This window comes from Odocoileus virginianus, chromosome 25 (genome assembly GCF_023699985.2).
Source record: "Odocoileus virginianus isolate 20LAN1187 ecotype Illinois chromosome 25, Ovbor_1.2, whole genome shotgun sequence".
NCBI lineage: Eukaryota > Metazoa > Chordata > Mammalia > Artiodactyla > Cervidae > Odocoileus > Odocoileus virginianus.
In genome coordinates this window covers 12663484-12682480 of record NC_069698.1, presented here as the reverse complement: position 1 = coordinate 12682480, position 18997 = coordinate 12663484, and the positions used below count along the sequence as shown (strand labels likewise).

Below are 18997 nucleotides of genomic sequence, written 5' to 3'. Positions count from 1 at the left end.
AAGAACTCATGTAAAATGCAGTGGATTCTGTAAATGGGAACACTCTCTCTGAAGATGATGTCTACATATCTAGTACCCTCCCTTCCTTCTGGGAACTGCTCTGTAGTTTGCAACAGTTTTCATATGACCTCATGCCCCCTGGTTAGCTAACTGGTCCAAGGGTGGGTACTGACTCACACTGTGCCCATTTGAGGCCAGCTTACCCTGCCCTCCCATTTCCTGCCCTTCTATGTCAGGGAAACCCCAGAATCTCTTGTGTTGAGGCTACAAGCCTTGAGCAGTGCCAACAGTCATGACCCGCTGCATACAGAGAAAGCCAGACTGTAACAAGACACAGTCCTTGGTGTCGGAGGTCTGGCTGCATCCCTGCTTTTCCCGGAGCTTAGTCTGGCTCAGTCCTTAAGAAGATTCCACAAGCTACCTCAAAATGCTGCCCAAAATTACCTTCTACTTTAAGCATGTGTAATTTTCAGTTCCCTATAACCCTACTAACTAAAACACTCTTCCTCCACCTGTGCGACAGAATGTCTCACATCCAGACCTGTGAGGTTAGCACCTAAGATAAAAAGAGTAACCAGAAACAGGTCATGCTAGGAAGAGGGAGAGAAACCATGAACCTGAAAAGGGTGGAGATCAAAGGAAGCTGAAGTCTATCAACAGGTAGGAAGTTGGAGAAAGGGGAGGCCAAAAGTGAGGGGACAAATCCTGTATTAAGGTCTCAGTGGATTGGAGGCCAAGTAAGGACATTTCATATGAACAACCTGTCACATTTCTTCACTACATGGCCTGACCCCTTCACTAAGCTAGGGGTGGAACTTTCCTATACAGTAAGTGTAGAGAAAATGGGGAGAAGGGCCAGATGGATGGGGAAGCACTGGATCTCAGTAGAAAGCCAACACTTGAAAATGGAAATCTTGACTGCACAGTAGGGAAAGAGAAACAAAATTTTCATTCACACATTGTTTCACTCATTGAACCAAAATTTAGCAACTGCCTAGATCTGGTCACAGCCTCATATATTCTACAGAGGTGAGTTATACATTTAAAAAAAACACCGAGAGTGACACGCCTAGTATTAATATTTAAATCCATGTATGTCTGACTCCAACATCTCTACACTTTCAAACTCCATCCAAGTTAAAAATAATGAAGACAAAGAAAGCTCTCAGGTTTAAAAGAAAAAAAAATCTCACAGTTAAAGAGACACTTTCAGAAGAGCAGAAGCTAGACTGCAAGGAAATCATCATTTAACAAATATCTTATGTGTGCTAGACACTAAGAAAATGTACAGCACAAATGTAGTCTACTTGTTAGTTGGTCACTGAAAAAAGGAGAAATATAAGCTGCTGGCAAAGCAACCAGTTGAAAGAAAAGATGTATATATAAGCCAGTGGCGTGTTGACCGTGTTTCCAGATACAAGGTTAAGAAGCACCATGGAAGTTTAAATCATACTAAAAGCACAACTTACATTCCCCAATGAAGCAGGGTTCTGGACAAGGTGGAAGAGATGATTTGAGGAAGAAGAAAAGGCGAGGCAGGATGTAGTTTTACTTGCAGGGATGAAGAGCAGGACAAGGGTTCGGGACAAGGCAGGTCAGTCAGATGCTGCGGCTGAGCAGAAATCCCATGGGCAGTTCGACCAGTGATCCTTATCTGAGGCAGATCTAGTCACAAAGGTCACATGCCTTTCTCCAGTAACCCAGAGCTCTTCCGAACGAGAGACAGCGGTGGGGACTGGCATGGAGGCCAGGTTTAGGATCGATCAAGGACATGGGGAGAAGCATCAGTGGGATGACGGACCTGGGCTGAGACAAGTGACCCAGAAATGGGCAAATGGGCCGGGGAGAAGCAGCGGTAGCTAAGGGTGATGTCACTGCTAGTATCACCGTAGATGCAAACTCTTCAGTCTGCCCCACAGTGGAAGTCCTCCACAGTCTCGTCCCCACTGACCGTTCAGGCCTGTTTTGCATTACTTTCCTCTGACACCAGATTGGTGAAGCTACCTGAACGTTCTCTAGGAATTTCAGCCAGCAAAGAAAAAGGCAGGTGACTGGAGGTGACTATTCAAATCAAAACCTGAATGAGCGGGCAAAGGAGTGGACCTCACTGGCTTTCACTGATTTTGGCTTAGCACAGCTCTTGAAGACCACTTATTTGATAGGGCAACACGGCAGTGTTCTCTAAACAGCAGCCGTGGCTTTGTTCAGAGTTCCGCTTGAGGGAGGACTCCTCTCATTCCAAAAGCAGAAGAGGCTAGCTCCTGGGAAGAGGGTGGCTGGGAAAACAACGGGCAGGATGTCAGGCCCTGTGCAAGCAGCTTAAGGTTCAAGAAAGGGCTCTATTTCCATGCAACTGAGAAGCCCAGCTCTGAGGGAATCAGGCAAAGGACAACAGTGTGAAGGGCATGCAGGTGCCCAGAGACTAATGAACAACTTGCTTGGGGCAGCAAATTCACTGCAGAAATGAGTTCTGACTTCTTTTTCTTTTTGGCCCGGCTGAGTGGATTGTGGAATTTCAGTTCCCTGACCAGGGACTGAACCCAGGCCCTTGGCAATGAAAGCACCGAATCCTACCCACTGAACCATCGGGGAGTTCCCCTAAACTCACATTTTTGAATGATGGACAACATAGTAAGTATTAGAAAATGAATAAAACTCTGCCAGATATAAATATTTAATATACATTGTGATTAATGACTGAACAGAAAAAAACTGGAAATTACCATCTGCAGATGAGTGCATGGGGTGACAAGAGATCTCTTCTCAGAGAGGATGATACCGAGGAAGGTTTGAAGGATGATAAGGAGGTTACCGCTTCCCAGGGGGTTTAATGGTAAAGAATCTGCCTGCCAAGCAGGAGACAGGGGTTCAATCCCTGGGTCGGGAAGATCCCCTGGAGAAGGAAACGGCAACCCACTCCAGTATTCTTGCCTGGGAAATCTCATAGAGGAGCCTGGCAGGCTACAGTCCACGGGGTCACAAAGAGTTGGACATGACTCAGCGACTAAATAACAACAAGGAGGTTACCAAGCAGATAAGGAAAGGTGCTCTTTATCTTCAAGTAGAGAAAACGATACATGTAAAGAGACCAGTATAGAGAACAAGGTAAAACAGGATCAAATTACACATGGGAGGAATAAACATCTCAGTTTTACACAGAACTATATACATATAAAGGGTGAGGGATGCTAGATGCGATAAAGTCAGAGAAGGAAGGGAGGGGCCAGATTCTGAAAAAATATATATAAAACGCAAAGGACTCCTCTCACTATAAAAGCATGGGAGTCTAGATACTGGGAAGATGGTAGATTTTATCTTACAGGTGATAAAGGGGCTGCTGGACACACTATGGAAGGATTAACAGAGTTCCAAGAGGGCGGTGCCCCAGTGCACAGAACCATAGCCCTCAGAAAAGAACCAACAAATATTTGCCCAAATATGGGGCAAGAGTGCAGGGTATGGGGCTTGCGGAGGAAGCAGTGGGCCAGGGCCAGAGGCTGAGGCATGCTACTCACCGCAGCAGAGCTGGCTTTGACACTCGCAAGTTTCCTGACTCCTTGATGTTCTGATGTTGCGAGCTTTACTCCTTAAATGTCACTTATCCCTGTGAACTAGGAATCTACTAACCTTAACAGCTGATCTGCTTAAAACCATTTTATCAGCAAGGTTTCTCCTACTTCCCTGGGCACTGTGAGCTTACCCTCCTTTTCAAACTCACAGCACTGTGCAACTTTCCCTGGCTATTTACACACATGCTCCAACTCGAAGACGATTATTGCACCAACTAGACTGCAGGATCCCTGAAGACAATGACAGTATTTTACTTGTTCATAACTATCTCGGGGCTGTGTTAACATATGTGCACACACCCTGGGAGTTTATAGCTGGAACTCTCTCATGCTGAGAGTTTTTATGAGAGGATGATAACAAGTACCAGCATTTTCTCTTTGATCCCAAGTGATTAAGTTCTGGCTGCAAACTCACAGAAACTGTACTCCACAGAAGCAAGGAACGCTGAGTGTCCTTTCCTTAGAAAGCAGTTGAGGGAGTGTGCATCTTGGGGTCTATCTTGGGGTCTTTCCTATAACTCAAGGTGCTAGCCAAAGATCTTCTTTCAACTACATACCTTCAGAGTGCAGGTGGATCTAGCAGGTGATGTTTTAGCAGCCTTTTAAGATCATTCCATTATCCGTCTGCTTCAGTGGACACTGGCATTCATTAAATTCTAGTTTATGTGAATATCTGTACTTTTTTGTAGTTATAGAGTATACTGATTCAATCCACATAAGGACCTGGAAAATTAGCATTATGTGGGTTTCTAAAGTAGTAGTTTGAACTGACATACTTTCTTAAAGATCCTATCCTAAATGAAGAATTTAATCAAATGGATTAAAGGAAATAATGTAATAGCAGTTTTGAACAATATAGTAATTACTTCATAAAGAATCAATGTCCTGTGAAAAAAATTTTAATTTCAAAATTTTTGCCTTGCCATAGTTTCAAAGTAGGCTTCTGTGTACTAAATCAGCCTACATATTAATTTTAACATGATACATCTGCAGAACATACCACCACACTACTAAGATTACAACCACGTAAGATTATGCAGGTGTGTGCATATGGACTAGAAAGGAAGATGCAGTGAAGTGAAAGTCGCTCAGTCATGTCCGACCCTTTGAGACCCCAGAAACTATACAGTTCATGGAATTCTCCAGGCCAGAATACTGGGACAGTAATGCACTCCAGGGAAAAAGGAGTGGGTAGCCTTTCCCTTCTCCAGGGGATCTTCCCAACCCAGGGATCGAACCCAGGTCTCCTGCACTGCAGGTGGATTCTCTACCAGCTAAGCCACAAGGGAAAACCAACAAAAATTATAAATGGATAGATTAGGGGTAGGACTGTAATTATTAGTTAAGTTTTTGGTTTTGAGTAATTGTTATATAACTGCTATCTGTATGATATTTTTAAAATAAATAAAGTGCTAAAGCCATAAGGTTGTTATAAAACAAACTGAATCCATGAGCCACACAAGAAAAACCGCCAAGTGGTCTCACTTCCTACATCAACAATCACATTTAGCAAATATCACTCCCTCTACAAAGCTTTTCCTGATCCATATAGTTTCATGTCATCAGTCCACATCCTTCCAACTAGTCAAGAAGTGGAAGTGGAAACCATCTATGTGCATACATTTAATTAATACTTCATATTACCACCTGAACTTTCATACCCTAGGTTCATTTTATAAAGTACAGTCTTATATTTAAAGTCTAACTCTATGTAAATCAAGACGTTCCTCATCACACTATAATCTGGTGTTTTCTTTTTGGAAATTAATTAATTCATTATTTTTAAAATTCTAGCACTGATACTTTAACTCATACACATTTCGTTGGAAGCTTGAATGTTCAAACAGAACTAATAATTATTCCCAGAACAAAATAAAGTTTCCTCTCTGTTGATAACATTGGGAAATCTACCTAAAAATCCTTAACCTGTAATTTTACAATTAATTTTTAATTTAAAATCTGAATTTTAAATTTGATCATTAACACATATGGAATATGCGCTATATTTCTAACCTTCACTATGCAAAATTAATCGGAAATACAGCAGAAAAAGCATGCTTTGATTTTTTGCCTCTGAAAAAAAACTACATATAAGAGCCCTAGTGTTAGCTGCTCAGTCGTGTCTGACTCTTTGCGACCCCATGGACTGAGGACCTCCAGACTCCTCTGTTCATGGAGTTTTCAAGGCGAGAATACTGGAGTGGGTTGTTGTGACCTACTCCAAGGATCTTCCAGACCCAGGTATCAAACTTGTGTCTCCTGCATTGCAGGCAGATTCTTTACCATCTGAGCCACTAGGTAGCCCTAATGTTTCATCAAACCAAAAAAACAGACCACATAAAATTCTAATTTAACCTAACATCAATATTAGTAATAATTACAAATGTTCTTTGCACCGGGACATGTTCTTCACTTCCGACAATTCACACATACTGCTCAAAAACTATTTCCCTCCATCACAAGCAAATAAAGGCACTACCCCACAGACTGTAAATTTTTTTCACACATTAGTTCAAAAATCATTGTAATACTGAATGATTCTTTTTAAAAAAGAATCTGATTTGACAGATTTATTAAATTAGCTAACAAAAATAATTATTTTCATGAATATTTTGTATTAATAGGCATAAAGAAGTCAGTCTCAATGGATTTTTAAAAATTTCTTCCCCTGATATTTTACCACATTCAAATAACATTCTAACGTACAGGCTTCCCTGGTGGTGCAGTGAATAAGATTCTGCCTGCCAGTGCAGGGGTCATGGGTTCGATCCCTGCCTGGTCTGTGGGGCAACTAAGTGTGTGCCACAACTACTGAAGCCGGAGCCCCCTCGAGCCTGCGCTCCACAATAAGAGAAGCTACCGCAATGAGAAGCCCATGCACCGCAACTACAGAAAGCTGCACAAAGGCAAGGAAGGCTCAGCACAGCCAAAAAGAAAAAAATTCCAACCCAGAAGGCAGGCGAACCCTCCACCACCCAAAGGAGGAAGCTGAGCTCCTGAGATGAGGTGACACAAATTCCTACAGTCATAATGTAAACCAGAGACTTACATTCATTCAGTAGGCCCGCAACTTCCTATTAGTAAATTTATTACAATAACAGGCAGGCAATCAGCATTATAAGTTCCATCAATTTAAGTTTTTTAGAGAGGCATATATTTTGTAGGTAAAAAATGCTTTCAATAAAAATGAGAAAGACTTTGAAGGTGAACTTAATATCAAACTTAGAACTCAAGACACACAAATATAAGCCATGTCGAAAACAGCATCACAGTCAAACAGATGTGAATAAACAGAATTTATAAATATATTAATGAAGTAAGATTAGTTAAATACATCTCTGTTGTGAAAGGTTGACAAGTTTTCAGACCAATGATAAATTTTATTCTAGACCAAATAAAAAGAAAAAAACATTTGCTCAGCAGAAAATCTGCTGAGGAATGGCATTTGTGTGGCACTAATTGGAATGAGTGTAGTATCTTCTACTTCAAAATGAGGTCTGAAAGACTAAAAGAAAAAAATCCTGAAATATAGTTCTACCTCAAAACACATATTAAATGCATTTCTACCTAGGCTGGCTAAGGAAAAAAAAAATCTGTATATCACAAAACACTTTCTCACAGCTTATTTTTATTGCAATTTGCCGAACATTTGAAAATGCATAAAGAAATTTACAACTCTACCATCGAAAGACAACTTTTATCATTTTATTATCTCCTTCCAGTGTTATTATAAAGACTTCTGATAGAGTAAAAACTCCAGCGTGTAACCTAACATTACAATATTGTAGATATCCCCATTAGAAAAAGTTCTATAGGCATTTTAAAGCATTGCTTCTCATTTTGAAGCCAGACTTCTTTCCACATTATGTGAAGAATCCCAGTGGACCCTAAAGCACATCTGTTAAGACCAGTAACACGGACAGCACCACAGACTGCATCCGGATCCACTGGATAAGAAATACAATTTTTAAAAAATTGGGGAATTCAAATGCCATACAATTCCTGGGTTTTCAGGTGATGTATACCTAAATGACCCTTACTTTATCAATTTAGTAAGCTCATGATTAACAATGATAATCAGTTATAGCTGTTTGTACTTTACCCTTTGCCAGACTCCTATGTACTAGCATTTCGTTTTCACCAAGCTAGGAAACAGGTATATATTCTCTTATCGCTGATGTAGAAAACTGAGGTACAAAGAAACTAAGTGAGTTTACAAAATTTACCCAATCAACTTGGGAGAACTAGAAATCAGGTCTTTTAAATTATCAGGATCATTTCTATTTGTGTTAATCTATACTGATGTTTTTATACAACATGACATGGTGAAAGAGAACCAGATACTCTAGTTGTTAAAACACTTGGTAAAAACTAAAATTAAACTTAAAAAAAAAAAAGTAATGTTGCATGTTTAATTAGACCAGGCTTGAGAAACTCTAAACACAAAGCAATTTTCTCATTTGCGGAGGAGACATTTAATCAGTTATAAACTATTCAAAGATCTTTTTTTTTTTTAAACATAACATAAACACTTTCAGATTCTGAAATAAGCAAAAGTGGTCAGAGTATCCAGCTTATGTAGTTATACTTTGTATCAACATACCTTATTTTACTGGTGTCTCAGTTTCCTTGTGTTTGAAATGGGATAACAATACTTAACTCAAGACTGCTGTGGTGAGGATTAAATGAGTTAATAGATGTAAATCACTTAGGGCTGTCACAAATTAAGACCCATTCAATCAGTGTTAGCCACATGTTAATATGTCTGTTTTGCTTTTTCTTTCTACCAGGAGGAAAATAAAAGCATAGGTGCTAAAACTTCAATGAAGGAAAGGATTTCACTTTAATTTATTAAGTGCTGATGTTCAAGAATTCGATTAAGGAGATGATCTAACTGAAACCTGAATGCTGCCTAGAATTGAAAGAGGTCAGTTTACCAAATACATTTTTTCCATTTACATTATATTTCCATATGCCTGTCAAAGTTTTAGCATCTTCACAATGACATGCTTAAGGCCATGATTCCATACTCTACTGAAAGCTACACGAAAGCAACATTATGCTGGACTTAAACATGGAGATCAACCTAAAAACAAACAAACTAACAAAACCTCTTCCAAGTATTAAGTATCAATCCAGTTCTTATCTCTCACTGTAATAAAATGGAAATGCAATGGAGAAATGTGTTCAATAACCTGTCAAATTGTTTTCAAAATTGCCGTTCAATGCCTGAAAAAAGTACTAAAAAGGGGAAGAAATCAGCCCAGCATTCTCTTTCAACTATGATTATTAAGTAAATAGCTTTGTACGCTCTGGAATCTCGAACGATTGTAGTAGGAAAGAAGTTTTGTCACTTTCTGTAAGGGCTTGCCCATTTAATACGGATCGCTCCGTCTGGGCAACAGAGCACGCTGTCTTGGGTCCCAGACGTAGAGTCTGACCCAAACAATCTATCTAGACCACCATCCTGAATAGGCAGGGATTGCAAAGAGCATGTTCTAAATCCAAGACTCAAAGATAACCAGAATCAACTCTATTCGATTTTGAACGTGGTACTTTCACAAAAGATAATCGTCGTCAACTTCCTTCAATGGATTTAAGATGCTATTCAATTACCTGACCATTTTACTATGTTCATCCATCCACTTAGCTTAAACATTAGACAGCGCATCTCCCAAACTTCTCCTTTTCCTCTCAAATACTTTCCCCAGAACAATCCAATGCCCAAAGGAGGTCTTCATAGCAAGGTCTCACTTCCCTCTTTTCAAAAAAAATGAATGGGCTTCCCCGAAAGTAAAGCCGCGCCAACTTGGGGGAAAACAGACAACCAAGCTTTGCAATTCAACCCAGCGAGTGCGGGACCAGGTCTGGCCAGGCACCGAGGCGCACCACAACTACCCTGCGCGTCTGCAGATTCCGTAACGACCCGGACACCCTGCGCCCCAGAGGCTCCAACTGCGCCCCCACGGCCCCCGGGGCCCCGCGCGCAACGGACTCCTCGGGAAGAACTCACCTTGCTGGGCTCCGGCGTCCTCGAGCAGCAGGAGCAGGATAAGTACGAGGAGGAGGAACAGAGGCCTGGGGAAGGAGGTGGAGGAGGAGTTGGAGCGAAGAGGGAGGGGGTAGGAGCGGGAGAGGGGGAGCGCGGCCCGGGCGGGGGCGGCGACCGCGGCCCGGACTAGGAAACGTTGAGGGCTGTGCCCGGCTCTCACCACCGCCCGGCTCGCCATCGCGGCGGCCGACAGTCCGCCTGCATAGTGCGGGCGCCCCGGGGCCGTGGCACCGGGCGAGCAGGCAAAGGCAGCGGCGGGAGAGCAAGAGGCAGCGCGCGCTTCTCCCCACGCCGCCCGCACTCCGCGAAACCTCCTTCTCCTTCGTCCCTTCCCTCCGCTCCCCTCCCCGAGACCCCAGGCCGGAGCGCTAGGGAGGGGAGGGAAGGAAATAGGGTGCTCGAGCCGCGGAGGACAGCTGGGGGGACGCGCCTCCCGAGCCGCGTTCAGCAATCCGACCCCTGCCCACCGCGCTCGTCCTGGGCTCGGGCTGGCTGGCAGGCAGGCCGGCCGCCCGCTCCCTCGCGCTCCCTCTCGCGCGTGCTGGCCACGCCTTCACAGCCCGCCCCGGCCAATCCGCGGGCAGTTCTGGTCCGTCTCCCTCTGCGCCACCCAATCAACACTCGTTCGCCTCGGTCGACCCGTTAGCTCCCCGGCCCACTCCTCGAGCTCCACCGCCCCTCATCTCTCTCCTCCAATCCCCTGCGGCCTTGGGAAGCGTCCCACCCGCCTCCCCCGAAACGGGTTCCGCCCCCAAACTCTAGCCCCCGACGGCCCCCTCCCGGCCCGCGCGCCTGTTATTGTTGGGACTTCAGCCCAAGCTGATCCCGCAGAGGCGGTTGCTTGCTCTGGTCAATGACTTCCGGGACTTCCCCCTAGCCCGCTCTCCCTGCTGCTCTGACCCAACTTGCTCCTTGCTCCTCCCACGTCGCACATCAGGCCACTGGAAGGGGTGGGAAACCTGGATTCTGGCTGATTTTAGCTGGGAGCTGAGGCTGAGGGATTTTTTTTCCCCCTCAATAGCAGAGCATGTGTGTTTTCTTTTCTTTTTTTTTTTTTTTTAAATTAAAATTACATCCAGTTGTTGCAGCAACTCCCAGTTACAATAACAGATACAGTGTTCACTGTAAGATGTATATGTGTTTGCTGTTGCCTATGACTTTTACCATGTTAATGTGGGCCGGGGGATGGCGCAAAAAAAGTGTATGACAAGATCCATGCCCCTAAAGCAATTTAAACCTGACTTCCTAACATTCACTAAGCCATTCTACCAAGACTTGTTGGTCACCTGCTGTGTACCTGCAAACCTACAAGTTGTGGGATTTGCAGTCATAATACAGAAATCTTCCAAAATCTTGTGTTGGGACAGAGATGGCAATGCATCGTGAAAGTCAGAGTAAAATAAATACTAATCAGAGTCGTGAGTAATCAGATGGAGGCTGTAAAAAGATGGAGTAACCAAAAAATAAAAAATAAAAAAATAAGAAAGAACTGGCTCTTTGGGAAAGGGGAAAGCACAGGACTAGGCAGGAACTGGTTTTAGGAGAAAGATGCCATTTAGGATGTTTTTCTTATCTCTCCTTGCTATTTTTTGGAACTCTGCATTCAGATGGGTGTATCTTTCCTTTTCCCCTTTGCCTTTCACTTCTTTTCTCAACTATCTATAAGGCCTCCTCAGATAGCCATTTTGCCTTTTTGCATTTCTTTCTCTTGGGAATGGTGTTAATCACTGCCTCCTGTACCATGTCACGAACCTCCGTCCATAGTTCTTCAGGCACTCTGTCAGATCTAATCCCTTGAATGTGTTTGTCACTTTCACTGTATAGTCATAAGGGATTCAGTGTAGGTCATACCAGAATGGTCTAGTGGTTTTCCCTACTTTCTTCAATTTAAGTCAAATTTGGCAATAAGGAGTTCATGATCTGAGCCACAGTCTGCCCCTAGTCTTGTTCTTGCTGATTGTATAGAGCTTCTCCACCTTTGGCTGCAAAGAATATAATCAATCTGATTTTGGTGTTGACCATCTGGTGATGTCCATGTGTAGAGTCTTCTCTTGTGTTGTTGGAAGAGGGTGTTTACTATGACCAGTGCATTCTCTTGGCAAAACTCTATTAGCCTTTGTCCTACTTCATTCTGTACTCGAAGGCCAAATTTGCCTGAACATTTCATGCAAAGATGGGCACAATAAAGGACAAAAATGGTATGGACCTAACAGAAGCAGAAGATATTAAGAAGAGGTGGCAAAAATACACAGAACTATACAAAATAGATCTTCATGACCCAGATAATCACAATGGTGTGATCACTCACCTAGAGCCAGACATCCTGAACTGCGAAGTCAAGTGGGCCTTAGGAAGGATCACTACGAACAAAGCTAGTGGAGGTGATGGAATTCCAGTATGAACTATTTCAAATCCGGAAAGATGATGCTGTGAAAGTGCTGCACTCAATATGCTTCAAATTTGGGAAACTCAGCAGTGGCCACAGGACTGGAAAAGGTCAGTTTTCATTCCAGTCCCAAAGAAAGGTAATGCCAAAGAATGCTCAAACTATCGCACAATTGCACTCATCTCACACGCTAGCAAAGTAATACTCAAAATTCTCCAAGCCAGGCTTCAACAGTATGTGAACTGTGAGCTTCCAGATGTTCAAGCTGGTTTTAGAAAAGGCAGAGGAACCAGAGATCAAATTGCCAACATCTGTTGGATCATTGAAAAAGCAAGACAATTCCAAAAAAACATCTACTTCTGCTTTATTGACTATGCCAAAGCTTTTGACTTTGTGGATCACAATAAACTGCAGAAAATTCTGAAAGAGATGGGATTACATGGCCATCTGACCTGCCTCTTGAGAAAATTGTATTCAGGTCAGGAAGCAACAGTTAGAACTGGACATGGAACAGTCCAAATAGGGACTGGACTGGTTCCAAATAGGGAAAGGAGTACGTCAAGACTGTATATTGTCACCCTGCTTATTTAACTTCTATACAGAGTACATCATGAGAAACACCGGGCTGGATGAAGCACAAGCTGGAATCAAGATTACTGGGAGAAATATCAATAATCTCAGATATGCAGATGACACCACCCTTATGGCAGAAAGCAAAGAACTAAAGAGCCTCTTGATGAAAGTGAAAGAGGAGAGTGAAAAACTTGGCTTGAAACTCAACATTCAGAAGACTAAGATCATGGCATCTGGTCCCATCACTTCATGGCAAATAGATGGGGAAATAGTGGAAACAGTGACAGTCTTTATTTTTTAAGGCTCCAAAATCACTGCAAATAGTGACTGCAGCCATGAAATTAAAAGATGCTTGCTCCTTGGAAGAAAAGTTATGACCAACCTATACAGCATATTAAAAAGCAGAGACATTACTTTACCAGCAAAGGTCCATCTAGTCAATGCTATAGTTTTTCCAATGGTCATGTATGGATGTGAGAGTTGGACTATAAAGAAAGCTGAACACCAAAGAATTAATGCTTTTGAACTGTGGTGTAGGAGAAGACTCTTGAGAGTCCCTTGGACTGCAAGGAGATCCAGCCAGTCCATCCTAGAGGAGATCAGTCCTGGGTGTTCATTGGAAGGACTGATGCTGAAGCTGAAACTCCAATACTTTGGCCACCTGATGTGAATAACTGACTCATTTGAAAAGACCCTGATGCTGGGAGAGATTGAAGGTGGGAGGAGAAAGGGATAACAGAGGATGAGATGATTGGATGGCATCACCGACTCAATGGACATGAGTCTGAGTAAACTCCTCCAGGAGTTGGTGATGGACAGGGAGGCCTGGCGTGCTGCAGTCCGTGGGGTCACAAAGAGTTGGACATGACTGAGTTACTGAACTGACTAACGGGGATGTTTCTAACATGGGGCCCTAAAAAAGGGATGATGCCATTTGAAAACTGGCAGGGTGGATCAGGTTGTATGAGCAAGCATGTCAGTCTTGGACATACTGGACTTCCATGGCGGTCCAGTGTTTAAGAATCCACCTGCCAATGCAGGGGCCCTGGGTTCAAGCCCTGGTCCAGGAAGATTCCACACGCCTTGGAACAACTAAGCCTGTGTGAGGCCCCTGAGCCTGTGTGCTGCAGCTGCTGAAGACTGCCTGCCTAGAGCCTGTGCTCCATGACAAGAGAAGCCACCACAATCAGAAGCCCGGGCATTGCAACTGTAGAGTAGCCCCAGCTTGCTGAAACTAGAGAAAGCCCGAGTGCAGCATCGGAGACCCAGTACAGCAATAAGTAAAAAGTTTGGACGTACTGAACTTGGGATGTTCACTCACCTAGCGCCTGATGTTATATAACAGGCAGGTTGACATTTGCGTCTAAAGCTCAGGTTGAGGAATACCTTGAAGTTATGGGTGAGGGTCATAAGTGAGTGTGATTTGAAAACTATGGAAGGGACTGACATCCTCAAATGAAAATCTGAGAATTCAAAAGGATTTTGGAGGTCATCTTTTTCAATTCCCCTGCGGTTAGCATGCACTCATACACTAAACCCTTGCACCAGTTTTTATTCAATTAGCATTTATTGATTGCCTATAAAACCCTACGGTGCTCAAGGCCTGACATGGACAGTGAGCAAACAAAGTTCAATCAAAGGAGCCAACGTTGAATGGGGGAGGCAAACGTGTAAAGAAATTTGTTGCTATCAGTGCCAGGATGGAAGCATGGACTGATGACCCAATATTAAGTGGAAGGAGTTTAAGGAACCCATCATGGCAAGGATGAACCTCCACCAAGTCCTAAATGAGAAGACAAAGTGAGGAAGGTGGTCTCAGGCCAGCTGTAAAGTAGGCTGGCCCACAGACCCCATGGTGAAGGGTGTTGATGGTGCTGAATGGGGTTAACTACTGCTGACTTAATGGGAGTAACTGAAGACTAGTGTGGAAAAGCGGGTAGGGGCAAGATCTACAAGAGGATGAGATGGGTGGATGGCATCGCCAACTCGATGGACATGAGTTTGAGCAAGCTCTGGGAGTTGGTGGTGGACAGGGAAGCCTGGCCTGCTGCAGTCCATGGGGTCCCAAAGAGTCGGACACGACTGAGCGACTGAACTGAACTGAACTGAAGAAGTCAGAATTTTATTCTGTAGTATTGAGAAGCAACTGAAGGGTTCTAAGACAGAGTGACATTATCAAATTTTTACTTTAGAAAGTTCAACCAGATAGGTAGGTGAGGAACAGACTGGAGGAAGAGAGATTGTGAAGACAGGAAGAGCCAGTCCAGAGACTGACCCAGTGATCTGTGTGGTTAAAGGGAGTGATGGTGTGTCTGAACAGCAATTCCTGTGGGCTTGGAAAGGGGAGACTTTCCCAGGAATGTTTATGAATGTTTTACTGCCTGGATATGGTGAGTAAGGAGGAGTTGAAAAAGATGCTCAGGTTTCTAAGTAGAAGGCAGTGCCTATCACACAGCAAGGGAAACTGGTTGGATGAGAAAGTAGAAGACAAGGGTGTGAGTACAGTATGGGAACAGTTGAATATGTACTGATGTGACAGGCAGTCAGTCATGTGCTAAGACTTCCAGGCATCGCCATTCTCTCTGAGACAGCCCGTCTTGTTTGTTGGACAACTCCTTTCATCAGGCATTGAGAGATAACCTTGAGGTCACAGAGGTGGTGGACAGAGAAAGATTTTATGAATCTCAGGATGGTGTTCTATTGACTACATAGAACTGCCCCAGAGGCAGAGCATTCCTCTGTGAGCTGACAGGTTATAGACGCCTTCCTGGAACAGGGACGCTGGGCTGTAGGTGCCCCTACTCCTGGTTATCATAGGATGAAAAGATCCTGGCAACACATACCCACATATACATGGCACAAGAGGTAGGAACACTTACATTCTTCATCTCTCTTTTTTTTCATCCCCGTTTCACAGACTATTTGGAACTTTAAAGGGTCATTAAAAGTGGAGAATAGAGAGCTAAAGAGGTTCTAACTGAGGTCAGTGGCAGGAAGGGGATGAGGGGGAAAGGAGCAAATTAGAGTTATATAGAGAGAGGTGAAACCAAAATATCCTGATGACTGAGATCATTGAACAGCTTCAGTATGTATTCTTATGCCTCAGTTTCCTGGGATTTGTTTTGGAAATACAGAGTATAGAACTCTGGCTAAAGAACATCTGTGGAGGCCCCATTACTGTCTGAATGAGGAAACTGTAAGTAGAGCAAGTAGACAGAAATTCTTTCTGCCTCTGTTTTCTCTTCACTTCTGATCATTGTTATTCTACTAAGTTGCAAAAATGACCACAAAAGACCTCGCCGAGAGGGCCAGACTCTTGGACCACCTCACACCAGTAGAGTGTAACAGATACTCATTTCCAGGACAATGCCTGGGGAGGGTAGAATTCTAGTTTATATGATGTTTCTCACTGCCTGCATGTTACTCAGGCCGATTTTGTCATCTTCCTTGTCTCTGGGGCTTGGTGTAGGGGTGTGGGGGTTGACATCTGCTGAGGCATTACTTGTCCAGGACTATTAACACACATGACCCAGATGGCTGGGCTAGATTAGAACTGAGGATTCTAAGCAGGACCCAAAGTGGATGGTTCTGGAGGAGGCCATCTTCAGAGCAGCCAGAGACCCCGGAAGCTAACGTGCTTCCACAAAGGAGACGCTGGTCCAAGTTCCTTCCTACAGAGTTTCAAAGAGGCATGTGCTTTAGGGGTTCCCATGGGGACAAGACCAACATAGAAAACACATAGAGTAATGCCTTCGAGACACAGGAGCTCACTGACAATGCACTAGAACTTGTAGTGGTCACGGTGGACTCTGTTCATGGACTGGTAAATGAATGAATACTTTGGATGAAGGCTCTGGGCAAAGGCATACATGGGGTGGTTGTATATGAGATATAAGAAAACTGAAATATATATCATTTTAATGTGTTTGTTTATTTAGTCCATGTTAAGAAATTTAAAAATAAACAGAGTCTCACCTTAAATTTTAATTCCAAGACCTTCCTCCCCTTTTTTGTCCTCTCTCTCTTCCTCTCACTCTTTCTTCCTTAATTGATAAGTGGAGGAATAGTGAAAATGAATTTGACCTGTATAGAAAAGGAGAAATATGAAAAGAGAGGTAATATACCACTGTTTCTGCTTCCAAATGAATCCCAGATCAGCCACTTCTAAGGAAATAAGATGGAGGAAAAGAGGCTGGGGGCTGGTGTATTTGCTTCTGACTGTATCAGAACATCTGGGTTTTAATGGTATGATACAGTAAGAATCCTTGGCACCATCATTGCTATTAAGTGTCTGTTATGCATTAATAAAACAGAAGAGGCTCATTTAATATGGCATTTATACTGGAAACCTTGGGATGATGATATGTAATGAATCACTGGTGGGTTTTATCAGTGAATGTGTATTTTTGGCAGGATAACAGAAAAAGAGAACAAACGAGAATTTACTTTTGTGATCTTCTAGAGGAATGGGAGAAAGAAGAATGTGGCAGTTCTAGGGAAATATTTCAAACTTCAAAGACCAGAGCCCTAAGATCTGGTTACTGTTTTCACAGGAGCATTTTCTTTGTCCTGTTGACTGTTTGGACAAATGTTTACAACCAAGATGGTTGCTAAATGTCTGAACTCTGCTGAGGAGACTTTCTTCATTTCCACAGAAGGAAGTGGTTTGGATACATTTTTCTCTCTGTCTTGTAAGTTTCTTTCAGTGAGTCTTGTCAATCAAATGTAGCTCTCAGGTTTATTGCTCTGATTTCTTTAATAGGTATAAATTATTTCTTTAGGTATTTATTTGTTACAGCAAATACAAGTGTTGGGAACCTAATTTATTATAGAAGATATTGAATTTCTACTGGTAGATAAAGAGGTTAAATATTTTTTTCTTGTCCTATTTCAGCAACATGATTAACCATGATCATTTTCCATTTGCCTCTTCCTCTGTTACAAGCATCTCTCTCTTTCCCCACCCTACCCTCCTTGATTTTTCTAGGAACATAAGAAATTTAACCAATTCACTTTCTTGGGGGTCAGAAGAAGAAGGCTTCAGCTTGGAATTTTATCTCTGATGGAAGCTGCAAAGGATTTGTGTACACACTGACCTCCATAAGATCAATATCATGCCTAGAAATTAGAGAATTAATTACACATGCATGGTTAGCAGAGAAGTGAAAATTGAAGAGTGAACATACCAGAGTACTTGCAATAATATGATTTAGGTGTGTAGTGGCTGCGTGCCTCCCCCTGTATTCTTTCCTCTGGGACCTTTGCTGGCAACGTAGCCCAGAATTAAATAGACAAAGATGAAATGCTGTTTGGCTTCTGAGAAACTGAGTTGTTTTCTGAGCTCATGGGAAACTATAACCAGATAGTTCTATCCAACTGAAAAGTGCTATCTAACCTCCAGCAAGTCTCCTGGACTCTTTAGGTATCAGTTTCCTTGTCTGAACAGAAGATATTTAGATCTCAGTATATGCATCTGTCTGGGTGAGTGCTCAGTTGTGTCCGACTCTTTGTGACCCCATGGACTATAACATGCCAAGCTCCTCTGTCCATGGGATTTCCCAGGCAAGAATACCGGAGCATGTTGCCATTTCCTTCTCCAGGGATCTTCCTGAGCCAGGGATCGAACCATCTTCTATCTCCTGGATTGGCAGGTGGATTCTCTACCACCTCACCACCTCATTTGGAGCTTCCGCTCCAAATTTTTGCATGATTCTTTTCTAATTTGCATTTCCTATAGGGTCCATGGGATTCCCTGGTGGCTCAGAGGGTAAAGAGTCTGCCTGCAATGTGGGAGACCTGAGTTTGATCCCTGGGTCGGGAAGATTCCCTGGAGAAGAAAATGGCAACCCACTCTAGTGTTCTTGCCTGGAAAATCCCATGGACGCAAGAGGAGCCTGGCGGGCTACAGTCCATGGGGTGGCAGAGTTGGACATGACCGAGCGACTTCACTTCATAGGGTCCATAGTATAGGGTGCATGCTAAGTTGCTTCAGTCAAGTCCAACTCTTTGCAACTCTCTGGACTGCAGCCCACCAGGCTCCTCCATCTGTGAGATTCTCCAGGCAAGAAAACTGGACTGGGTTGCCATGCCCTTCTCCAGGGGGTCTTCCTGGATATATGCATAAAGTTAGACAATTCTCCCAAATTCTCATTGTCTGCTGCCCCCTTTCATTGCAAAGCCAGATTCTAAATCCTTAATCCCTGAATCACTTCCTATTATAGAAGGGAGAGGAAACTGATGACTACAGAATTCCTCTGTGAAAGCATTGTTTGTGCTGAGCAGGAGTGGTTTACAGGAGTTGCTTCACACCCCCTCACCCTGCCCAGCAGTGCCTTTATGAACTGGAGCTGGATGAAGAGTTTCAGTTCTGTTCTGTGAAAGGGAGCAGATGGGACCTTGGAGGGAGAGGGGACCTTA

At 43.3% G+C, this 18997-nt stretch overlaps 1 protein-coding gene across 1 annotated transcript in view; it reads right to left on the bottom strand.

Moving 5' to 3' along the window:
* The window catches only part of DCBLD2 (discoidin, CUB and LCCL domain containing 2), a 75957-nt gene extending 65790 nt beyond the window's left edge, over positions 1-10167 (bottom strand). The window contains exon 1 of the mRNA XM_020869831.2: positions 9583-10167. Coding sequence (XP_020725490.2) covers positions 9583-9799 — 217 coding nt within the window. The 5' untranslated portion in view covers positions 9800-10167. The remainder of the gene's footprint in view (positions 1-9582) is intronic.
* Between the last annotated feature and the right edge of the window lie 8830 nt (positions 10168-18997).